Source organism: Canis aureus, chromosome 7, assembly GCF_053574225.1.
Source record: "Canis aureus isolate CA01 chromosome 7, VMU_Caureus_v.1.0, whole genome shotgun sequence".
Lineage (NCBI taxonomy): Eukaryota > Metazoa > Chordata > Mammalia > Carnivora > Canidae > Canis > Canis aureus.
This window is the reverse complement of record NC_135617.1, coordinates 72,326,773-72,350,741: the sequence shown is the minus strand read 5'-3', so window position 1 is coordinate 72,350,741 and position 23,969 is coordinate 72,326,773. Positions and strand designations below refer to the sequence as shown.

General features: G+C 44.1%; 2 protein-coding genes and 1 long non-coding RNA gene across 9 annotated transcripts; 2 read left to right on the top strand and 1 right to left on the bottom strand.

Moving 5' to 3' along the window:
* Positions 1–1,337: 1,337 nt before the first annotated feature.
* Positions 1,338–4,111, bottom strand: LOC144317854 (uncharacterized). Its single transcript, XR_013383782.1, has 2 exons — positions 4,029–4,111; positions 1,338–3,917 (listed from the first exon to the last, which is right to left on the bottom strand). It is a non-coding gene; the product is annotated as an uncharacterized LOC144317854 (long non-coding RNA).
* A 2,488-nt stretch (positions 4,112–6,599) lies between these two features.
* On the top strand, positions 6,600–20,829 carry TRIM39 (tripartite motif containing 39). 6 transcript variants are annotated; one of them, XM_077904877.1, is made up of 8 exons: positions 6,604–7,140; positions 9,291–9,750; positions 10,772–10,867; positions 15,981–16,211; positions 17,394–17,416; positions 17,997–18,112; positions 18,802–18,986; positions 19,285–20,829. In XM_077904877.1, the coding sequence occupies exons 2-8, from the start codon at positions 9,298–9,300 to the stop codon at positions 19,354–19,356; spliced, it is 1,176 nt and encodes a 391-aa protein (XP_077761003.1). In that variant the 5' UTR covers positions 6,604–7,140; positions 9,291–9,297; the 3' UTR covers positions 19,357–20,829. The 6 variants fall into 6 exon arrangements, with proteins under 6 accessions (XP_077761001.1, XP_077760998.1, XP_077761003.1 ...); XM_077904875.1 differs by having other exon boundaries at positions 6,600–7,032; positions 18,802–20,829; XM_077904872.1 differs by having other exon boundaries at positions 6,601–7,140; positions 18,802–20,829.
* A 1,087-nt stretch (positions 20,830–21,916) lies between these two features.
* RPP21 (ribonuclease P subunit p21) lies at positions 21,917–23,747 on the top strand. 2 transcript variants are annotated; one of them, XM_077904881.1, is made up of 5 exons: positions 21,917–22,057; positions 22,131–22,231; positions 22,328–22,410; positions 23,339–23,471; positions 23,607–23,747. In XM_077904881.1, exons 1-5 carry the CDS (start codon positions 22,001–22,003, stop codon positions 23,665–23,667), a joined length of 435 nt encoding a protein of 144 aa, XP_077761007.1. In that variant the 5' UTR covers positions 21,917–22,000; the 3' UTR covers positions 23,668–23,747. The 2 variants fall into 2 exon arrangements, with proteins under 2 accessions (XP_077761007.1, XP_077761006.1); XM_077904880.1 differs by having other exon boundaries at positions 21,918–22,057; positions 23,339–23,464.
* The last annotated feature ends 222 nt before the right edge of the window (positions 23,748–23,969 follow it).

Here is a 23,969-nt window from a genome sequence, read left to right as displayed (position 1 = left end):
AAATCACAAATGCACAAGGAAACCTTACACCTAAAAGAGCTGGAGAAGGAACAGCAAATAAAGCCTAAATTCAGTAGGAGAATAGAAATAAAGATTAGAGCAGAAATCAATGATATACAAGTCAGAAGAACAGTAGAACAGATCAACAAAACGAGGAGCTGGTTTTCTGAAAGAATTAATAAGACAGATAAACCCTTGCCAGACTTACAAAAAATAAAAAGAGACAGGACTCAAATAAATAAAATCATAATGAAATGAAAGAGGAGAAATAAATGAAAGAGGAGAAATCACAACCAACACCAAAGAAATACAATTATAAGAGAACATTATGAGCAATTATATGCCAACATATTAGGCAATCTGGAAGAAATGGATGCATTCCTAGAAACATTTAAACTAACAAAACTGAAACAGGAAGAAACAGAAAACCTGAATAGACCCATAGCCAGCAAGGAAATTGAAACAGTAATCAAAAGTCTCCCAACAAATAAGAGTCCAGGGCCAGACAGCCCCCCAGTGGAATTCTACCAAACATTTAAAGAAAAATTAATACCTAGTCTTCTGAAGCTGTTTCAAAAAATAGAAAAGGAAGGGAAACTTCTAAACTCATTCTATAAGGCCAGCATTACCTTGAACCCAAAACCAAAGACCCCACCGAAAAGGAGAATTACAGATCGATATCCCTGATGAACATGGATGCCAAAATTCTCATTAAAATACTAGCCAGGGGAAAAAAAAAAATACTAGCCAGGGGATCCCTGGGTGGCTCAGCGGTTTAGCGCCTGCCTTTGGCCCAGGGAGCGATCCTGGAGTCCCAGGATCAAGTCCCGCGTCGGGCTCTCGGCTTCTCCCTCCTCCTGTGTCTCTGCCTCTCTCTCTCTCTTTTCTCTCTATGTCTATCATAAATCAATCAATCAATCAATCTTAAAAAAAAAAAAAATACTAGCCAATAGGATCCAATAGGACATCAAAAGAATTATTCACCATGACCAAGTGGGATTTATTCCTGGGCTGCAAGAGTGGTTCAATATCCACAAATAAATCAATGTACTATACCACATTAGTAAAAGAAAGGACAAGAACCGGGGATCCCTGGGTGGCTCAGTGGTTTATAGCACCTGCCTTTGGCCCAAGGCGTGATCCTGGAGTCCCGGGATCAAGTCCCACGTTGGGCTCCCTGCATGAAGCCTGCTTCTCCCTCTGCCTGTGTCTCTGCCTCTCTCTCTGTGTGTGTGTGTCTTTCATGAATAAATAAAATCTTAAAAAAAAAAACAAGGGACAAGAACCAAATGATCATATGATCATCTCAATAGATGCAGAAAAAGCATCTGACAACATAAAGCGTTCTTTCTTAATAAAAACTCCCTGCCATGTAGGGACAGGAAGAACATAACTCAATATCACAAAAGCCATCTATGAAAAACCCACAGTGAATATCATCCTCAACAGGGAAAAACAGAGCTTTTCCCCTAAGATCAGGAACATGAAAAGGATGTCCACTCTCACCTCTGTTGTCCAACATAGTACTGGAAGTCTTAGCCTTCACAATCAGACAACAAAAAAGAAATTAACAACTAAGTAGTAAAACTTTCACTCTTCGTAAATGATATGATACTTTATGTGGAAAACCCAAAAGGTTCCACTCCAAAATTGGCAGAACTGATACAGGAATTCAGCAACATGGCAGGACACAAAATCAATGCACAGAAAAAGAAAAAAAAATGCACAGAAATCAGTTGCATTTCTACACTAACAATGAGGCAGAAAAAAGAGAAGTCAAGGAATTGTTTCCATTTACAATTGCACCAAAAACCATTAGATACCTAGAAATAAACCTAACCAAAGAGGTAAAGGATCTGTACCCTAAAAACTGCAGAACACTTATGAAAAAAATTGAGGGAGACAAAGAGATGGGAAAACATTCCACGCTCATGCATTAGATGAATGAATATTGTGAAAATGTCTATGTTACCCAGAGCAATCAACACATTCAGTGCAATCCCTATCAAAATACCATGGACATTTTTCACAGAGCTGGAACAAATAATCCTAAGATTTGTATGGAACCAGAAAAAAACTCAAATAGCCAAAGGAATGTTGAAAAAGAAAACCAAAGCTGGGGACATCACAATGCCTGACTTCAAGCTGTTTTACAAAGCTGTGATCATCAGGACAGTATGGTACTGGCACACAAACACATAGATCAATAGAACAGAGAACACAGAAATGAACCCTCAACTCTATGGTCAATTTATCTTTGACAAAGCAGGAGAGAATATCCACTGGAAAAAGACAGTCTCTTCAATAAATCGTGTTGGAAAATTTTCATGTAGAAGAATGAAACTGGACCGTTTTCTTATACCATCCACAAAAATAAACTCCAAAAGGATGAGAGACAAAAATCCATCAAAATCCTAGAGAACACGCAGCAATCTCTTTGACCTCGGCCACAGCAACTTCTTGCTATACCTGTCTCCAAAGGCAAGGGAAACAAAGACAATAATGAACTATTGGGACTTCAAGATAGAAAGCTTCTGCACAGCAAAGGAAACAGTCAACAAAAGTAAGCAACCTAGAGAACGGGGGATGATATTTGCAAATGACTTATGAGATAAAGGGCTAGTATCCAACATCTGTAAAGAACTTATCAGGGATCCCTGGGTGGCGCAGTGGTTTGGCGCCTGCCTTTGGCCCAGGGCGCGATCTTGGAGACCCAGGATCGAATCCCACATAGGGCTCCCGGGGCATGGAGCCTGCTTCTCCCTCTGCCTGTGTCTCTGCCTCTCTCTCTCTCTCTCTCTCTCTCTGTGACTATCATAAATAAATAAAAAAATTAAAAAAAAAAAAAAAGAACTTATCAAACTCAGTGGTATATGCATACAATGGAATATTACTCAGCCATTAGAAACGACAAAAACCTACCATTTGCTTCATCCTGGATGGAACTGGAGGGTATTATGCTGAGTGAAATAAGTCAATCAGAGAAGGACAAACATTATATGGTCTCATTCATTTGGGGAATATAAAAAATAGTGAAAGGGAATAAAGGGGAAAGGAGAGAACATGAGTGGGAAATATCAGAGAGGGTGACAGAACATGAGAGACTCCTAACTCTGGGAAACGAACAAGGGGTGGTAGAAAGGGAGGTGGGCAGGGGGTTGCGGTGACTGGGTGACGGGCCTTGATGGGATGAGCATTGGGTGTTATATGTTGGCAAATTGAACTCTAATAAAAAGAAATTAAAAAAAAAAAAAAAGAACTTATCAAACTCAGCACCCAAAAAAACAATCCAGTCAAGAAATGCAGAGAAGACATAACTAGACATTTCTCTAAGGAAGACATACATATGGCCAACAGACAATGAAAAAATACTATCAATCAGGATCATGAAATTACAGATCAAAACCGCAATGAGATACCACCTCACACCAGTCAGAATGGCTAAAATTAACAATTCAGGAAACAACAGGTGTTGGTGAGGAAGCAGAGATAGAGGGCCTCTTCCACTGTTGGTGGGAATGCAAACTAGTGCAGCCGTTCTGGAAAACACGATGGAGAGAAGTTCTTCAAGAAGTTAAAAAGTTAAAAATAGTTCTAAGCCAGGACCCAGTAATTGCACTACCAAGTATTTATCCAAAAGATACAAACATAGTGATTTAAAGGGGCACAAGCACCCCCAATGATAAACATAAAAGCAGCAATATCCATAAAAGCAAAACTATGGAAAGAGCCCAGATGTCCATTAACAGATGAATGGATAGGGGATCCCTGGGTGGCTCAGCGGTTTAGCGCCTGCCTTTGGCCTGGGGTGCGATCCTGGAGTCCCAGGATCGAGTCCCACGTCGGGCTCCCAGCATGGAGCCTGCTTCTCCCTCCTCCTGTGTCTCTGCCTCTCTCTCTCTCTCTTTCTATGTCTACTACAAATAAATAAACAAATAAAATCTTAAAAAAAAAAAAAAAGGTGAATGGATAAAATAAAATATTCCATTGTATATACTACTTAGCCATCAAAAATAATGAAATCTTACCATTTGCAAGGACATAAATGGAACTAGAAGGTATCATGCTCAGCAAAGTCAGAGAATGACAAATATCATATGATTTCACTCCTTTTTTTTTTTTTTTTAATTTTTATTTATTTATGATAGTCACAGAGAGAGAGAGGCAGAGACACAGGCAGAGGGAGAAGCAGGCTCCATGCACCGGGAGCCTGACGTGGGATTCGATCCCAGGTCTCCAGGATCGCGCCCTGGGCCAAAGGCAGGCGCCAAACCGCTGCGCCACCCAGGGTCCCATATGATTTCACTCCTATGTGGAATTTATGAAATAAAACAGATGAACATAGGCAAAGGAAAGAAAAAATAAAGACAAAATCAGAAAGGGATACAAATTGTAAGAGATCCTTAACTACAGGAAACAAACTGAGGGTTGCTGTAGGAGGAACGGGGTAACTGAGTGACAGGCATTAAAGGAGGGCACTTAAAGTGATGAGCACTGGGTGTTAAACAAGAAGTTGAAAACAAAATTTTAGGGACCCTTGGGTGGCTCAGTGGTTGAGCGTCTGGCTTTCGGCTCAGGGAGTGATCCCAGGGTCCTAGGATTGAATCCCACATCAGGCTCCCTCCAGGGAGCCTGCTTCTCCCTCTGCCAATGTCTCTGCCTTTCTGTCTCTCATGAATAAATAAAGAAAAATTAAAACAAATTTTTTTTAATTCCATTTCATCTCATTACTGTAATTCATTTTTGCATACTCCTGTGGTGGAAATCCCTTGATCTATATAAATCAACATTATAACTCAACATTATTTCATGTCTCCTGAACTAAAATCCCTTTCAATTCTGAACAAGGAATATGATTCTTGGTTGAAATATCCTACTATACTCATAAATCTCAGCCTATGAAGTTTCACAAGTCATAACAAATGTGGGTTAAGATTTGAGATATCTTTTTTTACTATTTTGTGTATTACCATATAGACAGAAGAGATCATAGCATTGTGTTCACCTTCTTTCCCAACTACTCTCTTGAAAAATCCTGGGTACTTCATTATTGTTTTATGTCACAGGTTGGTAAACTATGGTTTGCTACCTGTGTTTAGATGGCCTGCAAGCTAAGAATGGTTTTTACATTTTTAAATGATTGGAGATTAAATCAAAATAAAAATATTTTATTTATATTTTTTAAAGATTTTATTTACTTATTCATGAGACCCACTGAGAGAGAGGCAGAGACACCAAGAGAGGGAGAAGCAGGCTCCTTGCAGGCAACCCATTGTGGGACTCCATCCCTGGTCCCAGGATCACACCCTGAGCCAAAGGCAGATGCTCAACCACTGAGCCACCCAGGCGTCCCAAAATAAGTATTTTATGACATATGAGAGTCAAATTTGTGCCCATACAGAAAGTTTTATTAACAAAGCAATGTCTGATTCCTTTGGTATTGTCTAACACTGTTTTCACATTATAAATACAGAAGAAGGGTATGGGCCTCAAAGAGGAAAACGCAGCTTATCCGGTTCTTTACAGGAAAGGTTCGCCAACCCCTATTCTATGTCATATTGTTTTACCTAAACATTCCCCTATCTTTCCTTCCATATTCAACATAAAGTCTTGTTAATAATCAGTCTCCAGGGGATCCCTGGGTGGCGCAGCGGTTTGGCGCCTGCCTTTGGCCCAGGGCGCGATCCTGGAGACCCAGGATCAAATCCCACATCGGGCTCCCGGTGCATGGAGCCTGCTTCTCCCTCTGCCTGTGTCTCTGCCTCTCTCTCTTTCTCTCTCTGTGACTATCATAAATAAATAAAAATAAAAAAAAAAAATAATAATCAGTCTCCAGGTAAACACATTCTTCATAGACCTTTGAAATGCACTTCCTCCTGGGAATGGTCACCTACAAATCGAAAGCCAGAATGGAATGCTAGTTACAAATGAACAAATCAAAACCAGAACCAAACCTCACCACCATTATTATCCTCCCTCCAAAGCAAAGCTGAAGAGGCTGGCCACCCCCGGACCCCCGATAGCGGCTTTCAAACTACCCTATCTTAGAATTGAGGCATTTTGTAAACTAAATTTTACCCCTAAAATTCCTAAGAGTCAAATAACAATGAGAAAAAAGGTAAATGTAATTTTCCCAAGTTTAATCGTCTTCAAATCATTGGCTACCAGAAAATAAGAGCAAGCAGACCGATTTTATTTAGTATGCATGATTCTAAATCCCTGTACCCTGTACACTTGATATTTCCTACAAATAAACAATTTCTGGCTCTTAGGATAAAAGGTTAAATACTACACTGTGTAAACGACATCACAACTTACACAGGAACAAAATGGGTCACTGGGCCTTTTGCTTTGTATCCTCCACTCCTCGCTCGGCAAGGCGAGCGGCAGAATGGCAGGACTAGGTCTTGCACTCCAGCGGGGCAGGTAAACAATGTCTTTACAGCCCGCCTAGAAAGGGTAGGGCGAGGAGCTGCTGAAGCCCACGGCAGGGAAACTTAGCTAATCCTGGAATGTTAAAAGGCTAAAACTCACCGAGTCGGAAGTGACGTGCCAGCTGAGCCCCGCAGGTCGGCCACGTAACTGGCCGCCGCCTCGGTCGACACCTGCTTCTGGACGGGGCTGAACAGAGGAGAAGTGTAGCTCAAAGTCCGCAAGCGGCCTGACCCTATCCCTCGCGGCTCACGGACCCACGCGGGCCAGCAAGCGTGGCCGGAGCCAGGCCCCGCAGCCCGAGGGGCCAGCCGGCTGCCCCCGCGCCCAGCGGCGCCCTGCGGGCCATGGGGCTTCAGCGCCCAACCAGGCGCATGCGCGGCCCTCTTTCTCCAGAGGATTCCTGCGGTCACCGGGACGCCCACATTCCAGCCACCTGCCCCTCGGGGTCCCTTCTCGCTCTTGCCTCCTCCGGCCGCCTCTCACCTCTGGCCCCGCGCCTCCTCCTTCTCCCGCGAGGACCGCTCGACCTGCCCGCGGCGGCCGGCCGACACCCCGGCTCCCACTGACACGAGCCTCTCGGCGCGGCTTCCGCTTCCGGCGAGTATTGTGTGTCGCGCCGCGGGGCGGGGGCGGGGGGAGGAGGAAGGAGGGAGGCAGCGCTCCGGCGGCTCCGCGCCCCGCACTCCCGGACCTGAAGCCGGGAAGGTAGGTGCCGTCCCGCCGCCGCGCCCGGGCCCTGGGGCCTGCCCCCGCCGGCCGGCTCCGCACGCCGCGTCCCAGCGCCCCGCGACTGCGTCACCGGCCCCCCGCACGTAACCACAGCTGCCTCCGCCCGCCTCGGGCCCGGGCGGACGTTTTGCCGCCCCGGCGACGTCAGCGCGTCCGGCGTTGCTTGGCTACCCCGCCGTTCCCCCGTCCCGCTGCCGCTCGCCTCCCCGGGTGAACCTCTGACGCCGTCACCGCGGGCCCCGGCTGCGTCATAGCGGCGGGCATCCCACCTCCACGTCACACCTCCTCCTCACCTGGACACGCTGTCCTCCCTCCCTGTCAACCGCGACGCTTCCTCTCCCCCTCCACTCCCCCTACGCCACATCTGGCGAGAGAAGATGGAGACGAGGGTGGGACTGAGCTTTGGACGACGCTCAGGAGAGGGTCGCAAGGTGGGACCCCGGACAGTGGTAGAAACAAAACGAGGACGTCCCTGAAGTTTGCCCTTCTACTGAGATGCGAGGAATAGAGAGAACGAAATGACCAACCCAGAGGCGCCTGAGGCCTCACTGTGGCTGTGACTCCAAGTCCTCTCTGTGCTTCCCTGACCTTTTCCCCATTTCTCTTTCACACCACTTCTTTGCCAGTCTAGATCCACCCCGGTCCCTAACTCACCGCAGGTGAGGAGGCCACCTAATTTCTGGAAGCAAGGGGCAGGTTCACTAGTCCAAGTTGGATTCCTTTCGGAAAAGAAAAAGTCATCTGACTGAACTTCTCTCCTGGTTGAGGGAAGAATTCAGGTCCAAATAAGTTATCAGCTACTACGCCAAATTAAAACACTTTCAATGTATGTCATTGATATATATAATAATCATTGTCACTCATTACATGTCCACTTCTCCCTTAGCACTTAGAGTTAACTATATTTCCTTTCTTCTCTTGGGTCACTTGGTATGCAAGGGAAGGGATAGGGGCTAGAGAAAGCAAATATTTCAGGGATAAAAGTGGTGAATTTCAAGGAAGGAGTGGGGGACCAGCCTTCTGCCTTATAAATCTCTTTGATGCATTTCCAATATTTTGAGCCTTCACTTAAGGGAGACTTTGTCTCATTATGTTTCTCTAATTCCCAACCACTCCAGGTCCTATTAATTGGAGGCACAGTACCTCCAAGGAATTAGTTATCAATAGCTGTTTCAAAAGACTCCATTTACTGCTGGATATTTAGAAAAGGCTTGTCAGCCCTCCTTTCAAGAAGTATCGACTAATACTCTCTTTAGTGTATTTGCACATATTTATCACTTCTCAGCAGTTCCAAATGTCCAAATGCACGCAAAGAAATGGGGTGTTGAGTGAATCATTTCATTCCAAGAAGGTGCACTTCCTCTAGACTAGTCTGATAAAAGGAAGAATATCAATTTTTTCTGAAAAGAAGAGCTTGTCACTCTTGCCTAACTTACTCCTTCTATTACCCTTTGAAAAAGTGAGAGAACAGTGGCAGAGAAGGTTATATTCCAAGGGGCTATTGTAATAAAGTTCTTCTGTAATACAAAACTTTAAAATATACTTAAGAAATCTTAATACTTTGGCTTTTATGGCACTTTTCACTTTCCCAACTTCCTTTCTCATCTATTAGAAGAAATATGTCAAACTAGGGATACTTTGGTCTGTTTTTAAGATACATGTGGGGTAAGTCTGGATCAGGAGAGTTCTGCTAGGCCAGAGTTGAAGGAAGCCTCTAACAAGCAAAAGTAGAGGTAAAGACAAAAGAGATTGGTGATTGGGTGTCAGTGTTCTGAGGAGGGAAAAAAAAAATAGATACCCAGGAGTCACGGGTTTTGAAAACAAAGAGGTTGAGGGGCACGTGGGTGGCTCAGTCAGTTAAGCATCCAACTCTTGACCTCAGCTTGGGTCTTGATCTCAGGGTCATGAGACTCATGTGTTGGGCTCCACATTGGGCACAGAGCCTACTTTAAAAAGGGAGAGAGAAGGAGAGGGAGGTTGAATCTAGCGGAAAAGAAGATGTAAAATACCAAGATAGGGCCAACTGGAGTTAGGATTTATCATGGGAGTAAATGTCAGGCCAGGGATACAAAAATATTAAACCCCCAACTAATATTTTTCTCTCTCTGCCCCCTTTCATCCCTAAGTTAAATAATGGCAGAGACAAGTCTGTTAGAGGCTGGGGCCTCTGCAGCCTCCACAGCTGCAGCTCTGGAGAACTTACAGGTGGAAGCGAGTTGCTCTGTGTGCCTGGAGTACCTGAAGGAGCCTGTCATCATTGAGTGTGGGCACAACTTCTGCAAAGCTTGTATCACTCGCTGGTGGGAGGACCTAGAGAGGGACTTTCCTTGTCCTGTCTGTCGAAAAACATCCCGCTACCGCAGTCTTCGGCCTAATCGACAACTAGGCAGTATGGTGGAAATTGCCAAGCAGCTCCAGGCTGTCAAGCGGAAGATCCGAGATGAGAGCCTCTGCCCCCAGCACCATGAGGCCCTCAGCCTCTTTTGCTATGAGGATCAGGAGGCTGTATGTTTGATATGTGCAATTTCCCACACCCACCGGGCCCACACCGTCGTGCCACTGGATGATGCCACACAGGAGTACAAGGTGGGGAACCAGACACATGATGCCAATGTGGGACAAGAGGGAGGAGCGCAGAGGATGGGAGACTCCCTGGGTAGAGGATCCTAAGCTCCTGAGGGCAAGACTGCATCTGGCCTTACTCTCTAGTCCCTTCAAAGCTACATACACAGAGGGCACACTGTGCATCTGATCAGCTATCCTCAAGCATGAAGAAGAGCAGTTTTGAGGAGTGCCTCAAAATTGCCTTCTGACTTTTCATAACATTTGAGTCTTATGGGTGTATGCATGGTCTTACGTCATTTTTCTTTAAATGAATGAAACCATTTGGAGATGATCAAACTTAGGAAGAATTGAAAGTGGTCTGGTTTCTTCATTCTGTCCTCCTGCTCAGAATGTTCCTTATTTTCCCATTGGTATTGGAAATACATAACATCAGTTTAGACTGATCCTCACCAGACTAAGCTGAATTCATCTGTCATTTACATCTTCCTAGATAATGGAAATGTGGCATCTGATTTAATTACTGTTGGGACACAGGGTATATATTTGAGTAATAGGAACTAAAGATTTTAATACTAGGCACTGAACAAGTATTTTGTTTAATTATGTTAATATTGGAAACAAGATTTAAGGTGATTTACAGTGTAAGTAATAAAGACTTTATATTTGCTGGTGCTTTGAGTTGGATGGGAGGACAAGTATAAAGGATATCAGAGTTCAAAAAGTCACTTTGACCATAATAGGCAGTCACTTGAGTAAGAAAGTGATAGGATTGGGGAAGGACATGGAGTTGGTGACAGCTGGACAACTGTGAGATTCAGTGAGAGGGAAGTTTGGTGGGTAAGGAGGATGATGGGGACAGGCTGGTGGCAGGAGGAGAGAGCAGAAGTTGACATCCCAAATGACAGGCAAAGAAGGGAGTAGAACCAAGAGGTGGAGAGATGGATAGGAAGCAAATAAATGGTTTAGGATAAATGGGTTAACCTCTGAATGTAGGGTGTTCCAGCCAACCCCAAATGCCACCTCTTCCACTTCCCACCCTCAGGAAAAACTGCAGAAGTGCCTGGAGCCCCTGGAGCAGAAGCTGCAGGAGATTACCCGCTGCAAGTCCTCTGAGGAGAAGAAGCCCGGAGAGCTCAAGGTAAAGGCACAAGATTCCATTTGGGCTGCTCTGCAGGCGGTTAACTACACATTAACCACACATTATTTAATCTACCAGTCCTGATTCATTAGAAAAATGCTGTTCTCTCAAAAACAATGGCTTCTTTGTCACTATATGTTGCACTTAAATTATTTGTCATGAATTAAGTATTGAAGAGAAGGATATTAGAGATGAAGGAAGGATAGACAGGACATCTTACATGTGGAGATTTGAGGGAGTTCATGCCCGTTGGTCTCCTTTTTTCTTGTAAAGAAGGGAGAGAGTAGGAATAGGAGTCCTTAGAGGGATTGAGGAGAGGAGAATTGGAAGGTCCACTGGGGAGAAAGAAAGAAGAAGCTGAAAAAAAAAAAAAAAAAAAAAAAAAAGAAGCTGGCAAAGAGCTCCCAGAGAGAGACTTTAGGCCCACATTCTCTTAAGTTAGCCCAGGAATGCTAGATAATGTTAGTCCATTTCTAGACTCTTCCTCTCTGCATCCTACATCTATAAGATTCTATCTATCCTTCAGGCAGGATGAAAGCCACTTCCTATGCAGCCTTCCTTGAAGCTTTAGAAATTAACTTTCTTAATTTGCATATAATTTTGGTTCTCTTTCATAGCATTACCATATTTGTAGCATGATAGTTTGGTATCTGACTTATTTATAGGACAGTAAACAGTTCTTTAGTGGCAGTAATAACTAAATGTTTATTGAGTCCCAGGTATTAATTCATTGGGTGCCATGACATTCCAAACTTACAGGGTTATATTAGGTTTTAAGGTTCTGCCCAGGTTAGAGTTCTAAGAGTTCAGGACAATGAACATGTGAGACCTAGAGGAGCTATAAGACAAAGGAAAGGGAGTCCTGAAGGTCTTCTTTAGCGAGGGTGAACTTAGATGCCTTGTAAAGTAGGTATTATTACCCCCAGTTATCTCAAGAGGAAACAAAACCTGAATAAGTATCTAGTCCAAGATCACACAGCCAATATGTGGCAAAATCAGGGATACTAGCTCTGCATTTATCAATAAATATATATTAAACTTCCAAATTCTGTATTTGACACTGGGGAACAATGATGAACAAAAACACGGTCCCTGTCCTGCTTGAGCTTACAAATGAAGTGGAGAAAATAGATAATGACATGGCACAAAAAGCACAGTTGCAAATTCATAAGAAGACAAATAGAAATTGGACCTCATTAAAAGCATCCAGAAGAAACAATGAGTTCTTGGAGTTGAGATTTAGGGATCACCAGAAATTAAACACAAGTTCGAAAATAATAGAAACACTAATTTTTTTAACAATGACAACATTTTGACAGAAAGCAAGTATTATTAAGTATTACTAAGTATACCTTAGTACTTTATATATTTGAATAAAGCAAGCATTTGAATTTTTTAAATTTTTAACTAATTTTGATTGCAAAGGTGAACTTTAAAAAAAAGTTCTTTGTTCTTTTGGAGGGCTCCTGAGAAACTTAAAATATGTGAAAACGAAGCTTATTCCCAGTCTTAACTTTCCTGTTCCTGTTGATCACCTTCTTAAAGGTAAAGGATAAAGAGGGGAATAAAAATTTTTTAAAACCTTCTAAATGCTTGAGCAGAACTGTGATGATTTAAAAATTCAGAGGTCTCTAAAACTACCACCAACATTCCTTTTGTGACCATTTGAATTCTCCTTCCTACCTCTCCCTCAACCCTACTTCCAGAATCAGACCCAGTGCCCCCTTTTAAAAATAAATAATTAGTAATTAACCACACTGAAGTGAAAACTAGGCAAAATAGCTTATCTGCGTAATTTTAAAAACAGACTGCGCCACCCAAATACACCCACACAACATAAAGGAAAGTGATTTAGATAAAATCTGTTATATAAATATTTGGGCACGAATACCCTGAAAGACCCGCAGTGTGTTTTATCTTTGTATGTATACATGATGTCATAAACAATGCAACAAACACAGATTCAGACTGAAATAATTGCATAGTAATGTTGACAAGCACCACAAGCAACTTAGCTCTTGATGACATAATTTTTCAAAATTATAAGTAACTTTTGGTAAAGTTCTAAGAAAAACAAAATGCAGTCTTAGTTTTATTCAGCCGTTTCTGAAAAAAAAAATTCAGGTGTATTAAAATTGGGTAAGGATTACTCTGTTTATGTATAAAATGACATTCAAATCCAGGTCTATGTTTTTAAATATACAGCAGAACATAGAAAATGGTGCAGGACAGTGCATTGTCACAGAGTCATCTCACATATTGTAGTGCTACCAGCCTTACCAGAGTACCTCCAGTTAAGGCAAACAAAAAAAACGCCCTTGTTTTCAAATTATCCCTAGTGGGAAGTAACACCCCCATTAAGAACCATTGCCCTACATAGATAGAGTGAAAAAAAGAAAAGGGATTATGGGATTATATGAAAGATAGCCCTTTTGCTTCCTATTTACCACAGTTATGAATCCTGAATTCTACCCATACATCACCTGTCAATGTACACTAACACACAGAGACACACACACAGGAAAAAACTGTATTTTACTTGAGGATTAAGAAATAAAATTCAATTATTTTACCAGCATAAATGAGTTTATTCAGGAATAGCAGCAAATTGCAACTCAGGACAAGCAAGCTAAGGTGAAACCATAGGCAAGTCCAGAGAACAAAGAAGACCAGTCTTTTATAGAGGAAAGGGGGTAATTGGGAAGGGCTGTTAGAAATGTTAGAAAGTCCTTGGAGGAAACTGGGAGTTCAGTTTAGTGACTTTTCATTGATTGGGTTGTGACAGTCTGTCACTGGCTGTGTTTATTGCCCTGCACAAAGAAAACCTTTTTTCCTCCTGCTGGGGTGGTAAAGATAGTAAGGACTTGCAAGGTGCATCTCTTTGATTGGGTCTAGAGTTGGCCAGTGGGAGGGCATGGGAGCTCCCCCTGCTGGCATCCTGACTGCCTTTTAGTGAGGTTTCCTTTTATTAATTTGCACAGGGTAAAAGTTGTAAGAATATATTTTGTTCCAGTGTGCACCTGAAAAGGCAACCATGGAATGAGAAGCAGCAGCAGCTCTAGAACTGGAGCTAGCCAGCATCTGCTGAGAACTAGCTTGAAATACAGAAATACCAGGCTTGTAAGGCCCATGCTGGCTTTGCAGCCCTTCTCTATTCACCCTCACTATTCACTGCCTTTCAGTCCCTCCCTACTTTACTTCCAGAGTCCCAGTCTCTGCTTCTCTTTTCCTTTCCTCTTGGGTTTACTTTTCCCCATCAATCACGTGACACTTGGAGACTCCATCTGGACAGATCACTTATTGCAGTGGAGGTACAGAAGGAAGGACATACTTGCTGATAACCCTCAGAAAGTATTATGGCTGGTGTTTCAGTCCTATATTATCAAATTTCAGGAATGTTAGAGGTTTAATTCTGTGTAGTAGCTGAGAGAAAACATGTTTCAAATTTCAACTACTAATCAGAAACTTCTGGAACTGTCAGTTCTCTGAAGTAATTAAAACTATTTAACAGATTCTTTCCTGAAATCTATATACAGTTGACCCTTGAACAAGGTTAGGCGTGCCAACCCCTGTGCAGTGGAAAATCTGCATATAACTTTCAACTCTCCCAAAACTTAGCTTTTTTATTAGCTTCAGAGGTAGAGTTTAGTGATTCATCAGTTGCATATAATACCCATTGCCTCATCACATCATGTGCCCTCCTTAATGCCCATCATTCAGAAAGGCAGATGGACCCATCTGCCTTTCCTCCAGAACCCCTCAGTTTGTTTTCTATGATTAAGAATTTCTTCTGGTTTGTCTCCCTCTCTGATTTTGTCTTATTTTATTTTCTGTCCCTTCCCCTATGATCCTCTGATTAGTTTCTTAAATTCCACAAATGAGTGAAGTCATATGATATCTCTCGTTCTCTGATTGACTTATTTTGCTTAGCATAGTACCATCTAGTTCCATCCATGTCATTGAAAAACTTAATTCTTGGTGTTCACTTTGGCAGCACATATACTGAAAAACTTAACTCTTAATACCCTACTGTTGACCAGAAGCATTACTGATGACATAAACAATGATTAACACCTATTTTATATATTATTGTATTGTATACTGTATCCTCACAATAAAATGAGCTAAAGTAAAGGAAATGTTAAGAAAATCATAAGGAGGGATGCCTGGGTGGCTCAGTGGTTGAGCATCTGCCTTTGGCCCAGGGCGTGATCCTGGAGACCCGGGATCGAGTCCCACATCGGGCTCCCTGCGTGGAGCCTGCTTCTCCCTCTGCCTGTGTCTCTGCCTCTCTCTGTGTGTCTCTCATGAATAAATAAATAAAATCTTGAAAGAAAGAAAGAAAGAAAGAAGAAAGAAAGAAAGAAAGAAAGAAAGAAAGAAAGAAAGAAAGAAAGAAAGGAGGGAGGAAGGAAGGAAGGAAGGAAGGAAGGAAGGAAGGAAGGAAGGAAGGAAGGAAAGAAAGAAAAGAAAAAAGAAAAAAGAAAAGAAAATCATAAGGAAAAGAAAATACCTTTATGGTACTATACCATATTTATAAAAAAAAATCCATGTATAAATGAACCCTCACAGTCCAAACCTGTATGGTTCAACAGTCAACTGTATATATTTTATAACAACCCATTACTAAAATCTTACTGATTCTGATATTTTCCAGTTGGTTCTCTGGTTTTTAGTGGGTAGATGTCTGGCAATAAACAAATGATGACCATCTTGTCTCTAACCTTCTAGTACTCATTACTTTCCTTTCCTTGATAAACTGCATTAGCCAGAACTTCAGAGTTGGGAATAGCAGATATATCTTGTATCTGAAATAGTAAATGTCATTATATTACCGAGTTCTTATATCTTGCATTTTTTTTTCACTAACTTATAGAAGGACAGGCTTTTTAAAAGTTAATCTCTCTAATGGTCTTCATTCCCGAGCAATCAGTAGGGGTAACAACGGGGATGGAGCCATTATTTACAGAAGGAAATTTCAATGGAGAAAAACATGAATGTCCTATGAAACTATTTCCAATGACACTGGAAGTCTGTGTTAATTCATACACATGGTGGGTAGGTAAGAGCCCCACTGGCCCTGCTAAATATAACACTTTTCCTCTTTTCTCAGAGACTAGTGGAGTGTCGCCGACAACAGATCTTAAAGGAATTTGAAGAGCTTCATAGGCGGCTGGATGAAGAGCAACAGATGTTGCTTTCACGACTGGAGGAGGAGGAACAAGACATCCTACAACGCCTCCGAGAAAATGCTGCTCATCTTGGAGACAAGCGCCGGGACCTGGCCCACTTGGCTGCTGAGGTGGAGGGCAAGTGCTTACAGTCGGGCTTCGAGATGCTTAAGGTTCGACCTTTGTCCCTGCATAGCTCCTCAGGTCAAGTGCAGTATAGGTTTGCACAGGCCATTCTGTCAACCTGGGATGCTCACTCTTCTGCTCTGCTTCTCTAATCCAGTTCTTCCTTCCAGACATACTCAAAGGATCTTTTTCTATAGAAAGGCTTCTCTGATTTCTCCCATCCGCTTCTAATCATTTGTGTTCTTATGTCTTGTGAACAATTATGTACTTAATTTGTACCAAAGAAAAAAATTCCCTTTGGAAGGAGGGAAATCGAGTCTGAATTAGTGAAAAAAAACTATACGTTAAAAATTATGTAAATGTAGTTGCCATTACTTTTAGGTCCTGGAACTTGACTTACGTAGTACTAAAAAAAAAAAAAATAGAAACCTAGTTTGAAGGACACTTGAAATTATGTATAAATAATATATTACTTTGATATGTAAATAATGCCTCTAAAATGTTTGAAGTAATTTGTTCTTTTATGCCGATGAATGGTGTTAGCAAGGCTGTAGGAAATATGTCTCTTATTTTAGGGATTAGATTACCAGCATTTGAATCAGTGAGGCTTCATTGTACATTTATCTGCATGTTATGTATTGCTTGGTATTTATTCTTGTGTCCCTTCATGTATGTGTGTTCTGCCTTCCATATTAAACTGGGAAATCCTTGGGGGGCAGAGATTTGTCTTCTTTGTCTTCTGAACCCCAAGTATTCACAAATCAAGATTGGCACACGGTTATTAATGTTTATTAACCAGTACCAGACGGGGATAACAAACAGCAACAGGAAAGTGATTCATTCCTATGGCACCAGTCTGTACTGATCCTCAAGGGAGACAGGTGTGTGGTTGGTACTTGGGGGACAGAGTAAAGAGCGGACACAATCCCTGTCCCTTGCATTGAGCTCCCAGTGTCCTTGAGGAGCAAGACAAAGACACAAGAAACCATTTGGAAGTGATGGCAAATTACCAAGCTTCATGCTAAACAAAAGTTGAAAATGGGGATCAGGTTGGCAGGGATGTACTCAGATCCCTCTGGAGCTCTTCCATTTGCATTGTGACCCACAGCTTGCCCTATTTCTATTTGATAGAAATAAAATCTAGAACTTTGGGGAGGAAGGGGAACCTTTTGCCTTTAGGACCCTTGACTACCAGGACCAATATTGCTTTCTTTTCTCCTTCCCTCTAGGATGTCAAAAGTACCCTGGAAAAGTAAGTGATTCTTGCATCTCTTTGAGTGAGTTAGGTGTTGGCTTAGAGACCAGGAGTACAGTAAAGAGGGGAGACAGACAAGAAAGCCAGGCAGCGTCTGGGTAGGATGTGGGAGAATGTTCATTGCATCCATGAAGCCAGTTAGAGAGCAAATCACTGGGAGTAATAGATGTTACCTTTTCCCCTTGAAGCATCAGGACTAACCTGGTAAGGAAGTACCAAGATAATGTAGAACCAGATTCTCCCTATGCCTGTGGATGGAAATGTATCCAAACAATACAGACAAAGGAGGGGTTGGGAGAATGGGGAGAGTGATTACCCACTTGCATGAAATACAGCCATTCCCCCAGAAAGTTCTGAGATTCATTCTTAAAATAAGGCTGTGTCCAGGGGGCCATGTGGCTCTCCATAGATTGGCAAAAGAAAGCAGTAAGTGAGTACTTGTCTTCAGAGAGGAGGGAGAAAGTGGGAGGATGGAGAATTTTAGTTTCTCCCTAAAAATGGCAATATCTGCATACTCACTCCTCTGGAGCTTCCCTTGACCCTGCCCTTTCTTCCCCTATCTCCCTATCCCTCCTAGATGTGAGAAGGTGAAGACCATGGAGGTGACTTCAGTGTCCATAGAGCTGGAAAAGAACTTCAGCAATTTCCCCCGACAGTACTTTGCCCTAAGGAAAATCCTTAAACAGCTAATTGGTGAGTTGTTCCCAAAAGTAAACTAGTAGGGGGAATCAGCAGAGAAGAAAGTCTTTAGGTCCCACTTTATCTGGGCTTCACTTACCTCATCTGTCACTTTTTGTGCCCATAGCCACATCCATCTCTTTTCTTGGCTTTCAGTCTCACTGTCATCTACTCTTAGGCCCACACTTTTCTAAATAGGCACCCAGAGAGGTTAAATAATATGCCTGAACATGTTTCCCCCTTGAGAGTAAGAGGGAGAATCATTAACATTTACTCAGAGAAAATAGTCTCAAACCAGAACTGTTCCAGATACATGGTCACCCTGTCCCTAGACCAAAATGCTATCTGCTGTGTATCCTTAACATTTTCTGTTCTTTCTGGCCCTTAAACTATGACTTGTGTTTCTTCATATAGTGAGATGATGTCACAGGGGGGTGGCCAAGGGTTAGACAGGAGCCTAAACCATCAGCCTTTGCTGAATCAAGAGCTCATTACTTGTTTATTTTAGGGCCAGGATGAGAAGGGATGCCATTGTTCCCTCCTCTCCCGTAGGTGACACCATAGATTGAGAAAGTTAACCAAATCATGGTGTTCTGGGGACCTTTAAGGAAGCAGGCTCTGTAAAGGCAGGCTGGAAGAGTGAGGCAGGGGCATTTAGCTATTCCCATCCTCATCTAGCTCCCCACTCTGGCTTCTCCCGCCAGCGGATGTGACCCTGGACCCAGAGACTGCTCACCCTAACCTAGTCCTGTCAGAAGATCGTAAGAGCGTCAAGTTTGTGGAAACAAGACTCCGGGATCTCCCTGACACACCACGGCGGTTCACCTTCTACCCTTGTGTCCTGGCTACTGAGGGCTTCACCTCAGGCCGACACTACTGGGAGGTGGAGGTGGGTGATAAGACCCACTGGGCAGTGGGCGTGTGCCGGGACTCTGTGAGCCGAAAGGGCGAGCTGACTCCACTCCCTGAGACTGGCTACTGGCGGGTGCGGCTGTGGAATGGGGACAAATATGCAGCCACCACTACGCCTTTTACCCCTTTGCACATCAAGGTGAAACCCAAGAGGGTGGGCATATTCCTCGACTATGAGGCTGGCACGCTGTCTTTTTACAATGTCACAGACCGCTCTCATATCTACACTTTTACTGATACTTTTACTGAGAAACTTTGGCCCCTCTTCTATCCAGGCATCCGGGCTGGTCGGAAGAATGCTGCACCACTTACTATCAGGCCCCCAACAGATTGGGAGTGACAGGTAGGGATGTGGGGATACTTGGAGTGAGTCAGGGTCAAGAGCTATGGGCCTTCCTTCTTGTGACCTGCTGGAATGTCTTTGTGTCTACCTGGTTCCAGTCCTTCACTGTCTAGGAGAAGCACCTTGGTTTCTAGAATGGTTTATATGGAGAAGTAGGTAGGACTGGTCTGGGATGAGAGCAGAACTGTGTCTCCCTCCTAAGTGTTAGGGTGGGGAGCTCGTTCCCAGGGGTTGTCTCCCCTGAAGTCCATCAGGTTTTCTATTGCACATGGATAGGTTAGGAAGGAAGGGAGAGGCTTTTCCAGAAACAAAAAGTCTATGGGAGGGTCTGACTTGCTCAAAACCAGAAGAGGAAACAGAAACCCCTGTACATCCTTTTAGGGGTTCTTTGACCCAGGATGGTCTTACTTCTTGAAGAAGATCAGAGGGGTCTGTGTACCTCTAGATTAAAATAAAAACGAATGTTAGCTGCCCTTATGGGTCTAGAAGTTAAGGAGTTTTTTTGAGGACAGAGATTGAGCATCAAGAAGATTAGAAAGAAAGTCAGGAAAGGGGCTAAAGGAACAGATTCCTAGAGACTAATGAAGGGTTTCTTTGGTCTTCCATTCCCAGAGTAAGTTGCCATTATGAGTAGGATTGGCCAGAGGTAGGAATGTGGGGAAGAGAGAGTGAGAAGAAAAGAGAGGAGAATGCAGGTCCCTACCTCAGCCTTCAGCAAAGCTGGCCTAGTGCCTGCCTCCTTAGAGTTGGTTATCTCCAAGAAGTTGGTCACTCACCTTTCTCCTGCAGAGATGAGGTACCAGAGACCCTTCAAGACACATCTACCCTTTCATTGCGTTCCCAAGGGAACCTGGAAAAGACAGTCAGGTATTAGAGGAAAGACAAAGGCTTTTCTATCCAAAGCCCTGGCCTTAAAGAATGTTACTAAGCAGCTGCTCCCAAGTTGTCAGCCTTGTTACTTGGCTAAGGTGTTCAAGCCAAAAAGGGAGAAAGGAAATGGAGTCTTTCTCACCCTGAGGACAGGGTAGAAGAGAGAGTGTAGAGGGGTGGGTCAGATAGGCAACTTTCTGTAGCCTGTGTGCGTATGGCCTGGAACTGTTGTTCACAGGAGCCAGTCTTTTCTTATTTGTTGCCATCCTTCACCTTTTGCCATTTCCCCTATCAGAGAATGTAAATCATTTTAACATTAGGCCAAAATAAACAACTTATAGGGTACACATGTTGTCAAAAAAGGTTACAGCAATGCATGCCAAACCAAACAAATGATATGGAATATCTGCTATTTGGATGATCAGGGGTTCACAGAAGATTGGGACATGAAACTGTAATTTATTGAGGGTGTTTCAATTCCTCCTACCACCTCAACAGGACTTTGTCCAGACTCTCCTCTTACCTTTGTGCCTTTGACTGTGGTTCTTTGTGGCAAGATGCTTTGGTTGGTAAAACATAATATGGAACAAAGGATCCACTGAAGTGATCTCTGTGTTGTGTGGTAATTTGATGGTGACCCTGTATTGATGTGTAAGAATCACTGGTGTTAAGAATGCACATTCCTGGGGTTCATCCTTGGTGATTTGATCAAGATCTGGGATGGGTCTGGATGTCTACATTTTAAACATATACCTCATTTGAATGTAGGGACCCTTGTGAAATTAATCCCAGAGTAGGTTTCGGCCATTTCTTCTGAGCTGAAAAGCCTGGCTCCCTCTGGCCTGATGGGATTTGAGAAGGGAGAGAGGCCTTCTTCTCTCCTGACTTAATGCTGCCCTCTCCCTGTCTTGGAGTTCATTCATGTTCTGCCCTCCAGCTCATATACATCTACTTCTAACTTGAGGAACTGGTGGTCATGAACTATGAGGCAGAGGTAAACAAAGGATGTCAAACAGAACAAACCAGAGACAGAAGTCAGAGTAAGAGATATGAAGTATATGCATAGAATGGAGAAGGCAGGGGAGGGGAGAGTTTCAGGGGCAGGAGATACTATCAAAAGTTTCTGTGCTCCAGTACCTAAGACTAGAAGTTAGCTAAGATCACCTGCTGTGCACTGCATAATAGGAAGTGGGGTTTTGTTTTGTTTTGTTTGTTTTTTTGTAAGTGAAAAAGAATGGTAATAAGCTGTGCTTCTTCCTTCCCTCGACCCCCTGATGATCCTTTCCAATTCTAGTACCAGTGCTTTTTTGGAATGCATGACTTCTTTTCCTTCAGTGTGTAATCTTTCAGGCATCTGCCTTTAGCTCCAAGGCAGTAGGGCAGAAGTTGTAGCTGGGTATAAATTGCACATAACCATCTCCCCAACCTATCAGCATGAAGAGACCAGTCTTCTGTCCTAAAGATGTTTCGCAGTTTAAGATATGCTCCTGTTCACTAGCCTTTCCTACCTAGTATAATTGATCATGGGCTCAAGGAAGACTAGAAGGAAGCCAAATCTCCGAAAGGGACCCTGGACTTGGATTGTAGGGGTGGGTAGGGGTTTACAAACAGCTGGGGTCTGTGAGGCCGCAGGGCGGCGCCATAGTATAAGTATGGCGGAGGGAGGCTCGCGGGTCCAGGAACTACACTTCCCAGGAGGCCATCGCGGGCGCCCGGGGCGGGGCTATCGGAGGGGCGGGGCCTGCGTACGCTCGTGCGTGAGGGCTAGCGCGGCGCCGATGGCTGGGCCGGTGAAGGACCGCGAGGCCTTCCAGAGGCTCAGCTTCTTGTACCAGGTGAGTCGGCGTCGGGGGCGTACGGGGAGGCGGCGGTGTGGCGGGCCACAGAGCAACGGTTTCCCTCCTCCAGGCCGCACACTGTGTCCTTGCGCAGGACCCTAACAACCAGGCGCTAGCGAGGTTTTACTGCCACACGGAGAGGACCATCGCCAAGCGGCTTGTCTTGCGGCGGTGAGACGGTCCGGGACCCTGGCGGCGGGCGGGATGCGGGCAGAGTGGGAGCGGGGAGAGCGGGCGGAGCGATCGGACCATCCCCTCCGCTCACAGGGACCCCTCGGTGAAGAGGACCCTCTGTAGAGGCTGCTCTTCCCTCCTCGTCCCGGGCCTCACCTGCACCCAGCGCCAGAGACGTGAGTGCTCCCAGTGATGTTGGGTGATTGAGGAGCACCGGGCTGGGGAGGGGACCCCGTCCTTCCTTAGGTGGGCGTCTGGCGCGGGATTTACAGCGGCCATACACAGCAGGTGTGTTCAGTCACTAACTCGGTTTAGACGAACTAAGGTCTGGGCAGTAGGGAAATGATGTTGCCGTAGGAGGCAACGCACCCCCATCCGTACCTTTATTTTGCATGGTGGAGCGCAGGATTCACATCACCATTCATTTACTCATTCAGCAAGTTATTTGTTTTTCTAAGATGTCTGAAGTATTGTACAAAATGGATTATTCTCATTGAAATCATAGACCGATAAGATAGACTAAGAAGCAAGAGTAGTGTAGAAAAATGCTTTCCGGGAATCCCCGGGTGGCTCAGCGGTTCAGCGCCTGCCTTTGGCCCAGGGCGTGATCCTGAAGTCCCGGGATCAAGTCCCGCGTCAGGCTCCCGGGCTCCCGGCATGGAGCCAGAAAAATGCTTTACTTAGGGATGTAAAATCCTTAATTACTTACACCAGTAGTGGTGTGGTTCATGATAAGCAAAAGGAGTAAGAGAGGGAAATTCTAGGCATGTGTGAGCATTTTGAGACAAGTTTGTGGTGTCAAGGAGACCAGAGTTCAGGAGACTGGAGTTTGAGGTAGGCAAGGGCAAAACATGAGGAAGAAGAAGGAAGAAGGGCTAGAGAAGGAAATAGGGCAGATCTTGAAGAGGCTTGTTAAGGGGTTTGGACTTTATCTTAAGGGATACCAAAGAAATTGACAGACTTTAAGCAGGGGTAAGATAAATTTGTATTCAAAGTTGGGGAGTGTTGGAATTCCTACTATATAACAGTGGAGGCAAAACTGGGTGCGGGAAACCTTTTCTTCTCCTAAACCTGGGCACTCCCCTGCCCCTACTTTTACCTCAGGCTGTAGGGGACAGCGCTGGACAGTACAGACTTGCCTAACATGCGAGCGCAGCCAGCGTTTCCTCAATGATCCTGATCATCTGCTCTGGGCAGACCGGCCTGAGGCCCAGCTGGGGAACCAGGCAGGTGAGAGGTTTGTAGAGAAAAACTGGGGATGCCCCAGGAAGATAGGGGTGATGGAGGGCATAGAGCTGAAGAGGACACATTGGATTCTGGATTGCTGTGAGAGTGCTTCAATCTTAAAAAACTCAAATTCTCATCTACCCAGATCTCAAACCACCACAACCCCTACCAAATGCAGCCCACCCCATTCCAGTCCACCTCCCTGAGGAGAAAGTGCAGCCTCAGAGCTCCAGTCACCATTGATGGATTCACCCTTTCAAATAAAGTATAATTGTGTTTCACTTTATGTGCTTCTGAGAGTGTTTCAGCTCTGCATTCTGTTTTTCCTGTTTCAGTTTGTATTTCTCTATCACTGGCTAACCTCCCTGTCTTTGCCAGTGCTCATTCCTACCATTCAGAGATCCTGATTTCCATAGACCACTTGACCCCACTAAGCAGCTTCCATTTCCAGGGCCCTGATCCTAGTGCTCCTTCATCCTGCTTTTCAGTACAGTGCCACATTTGGAAC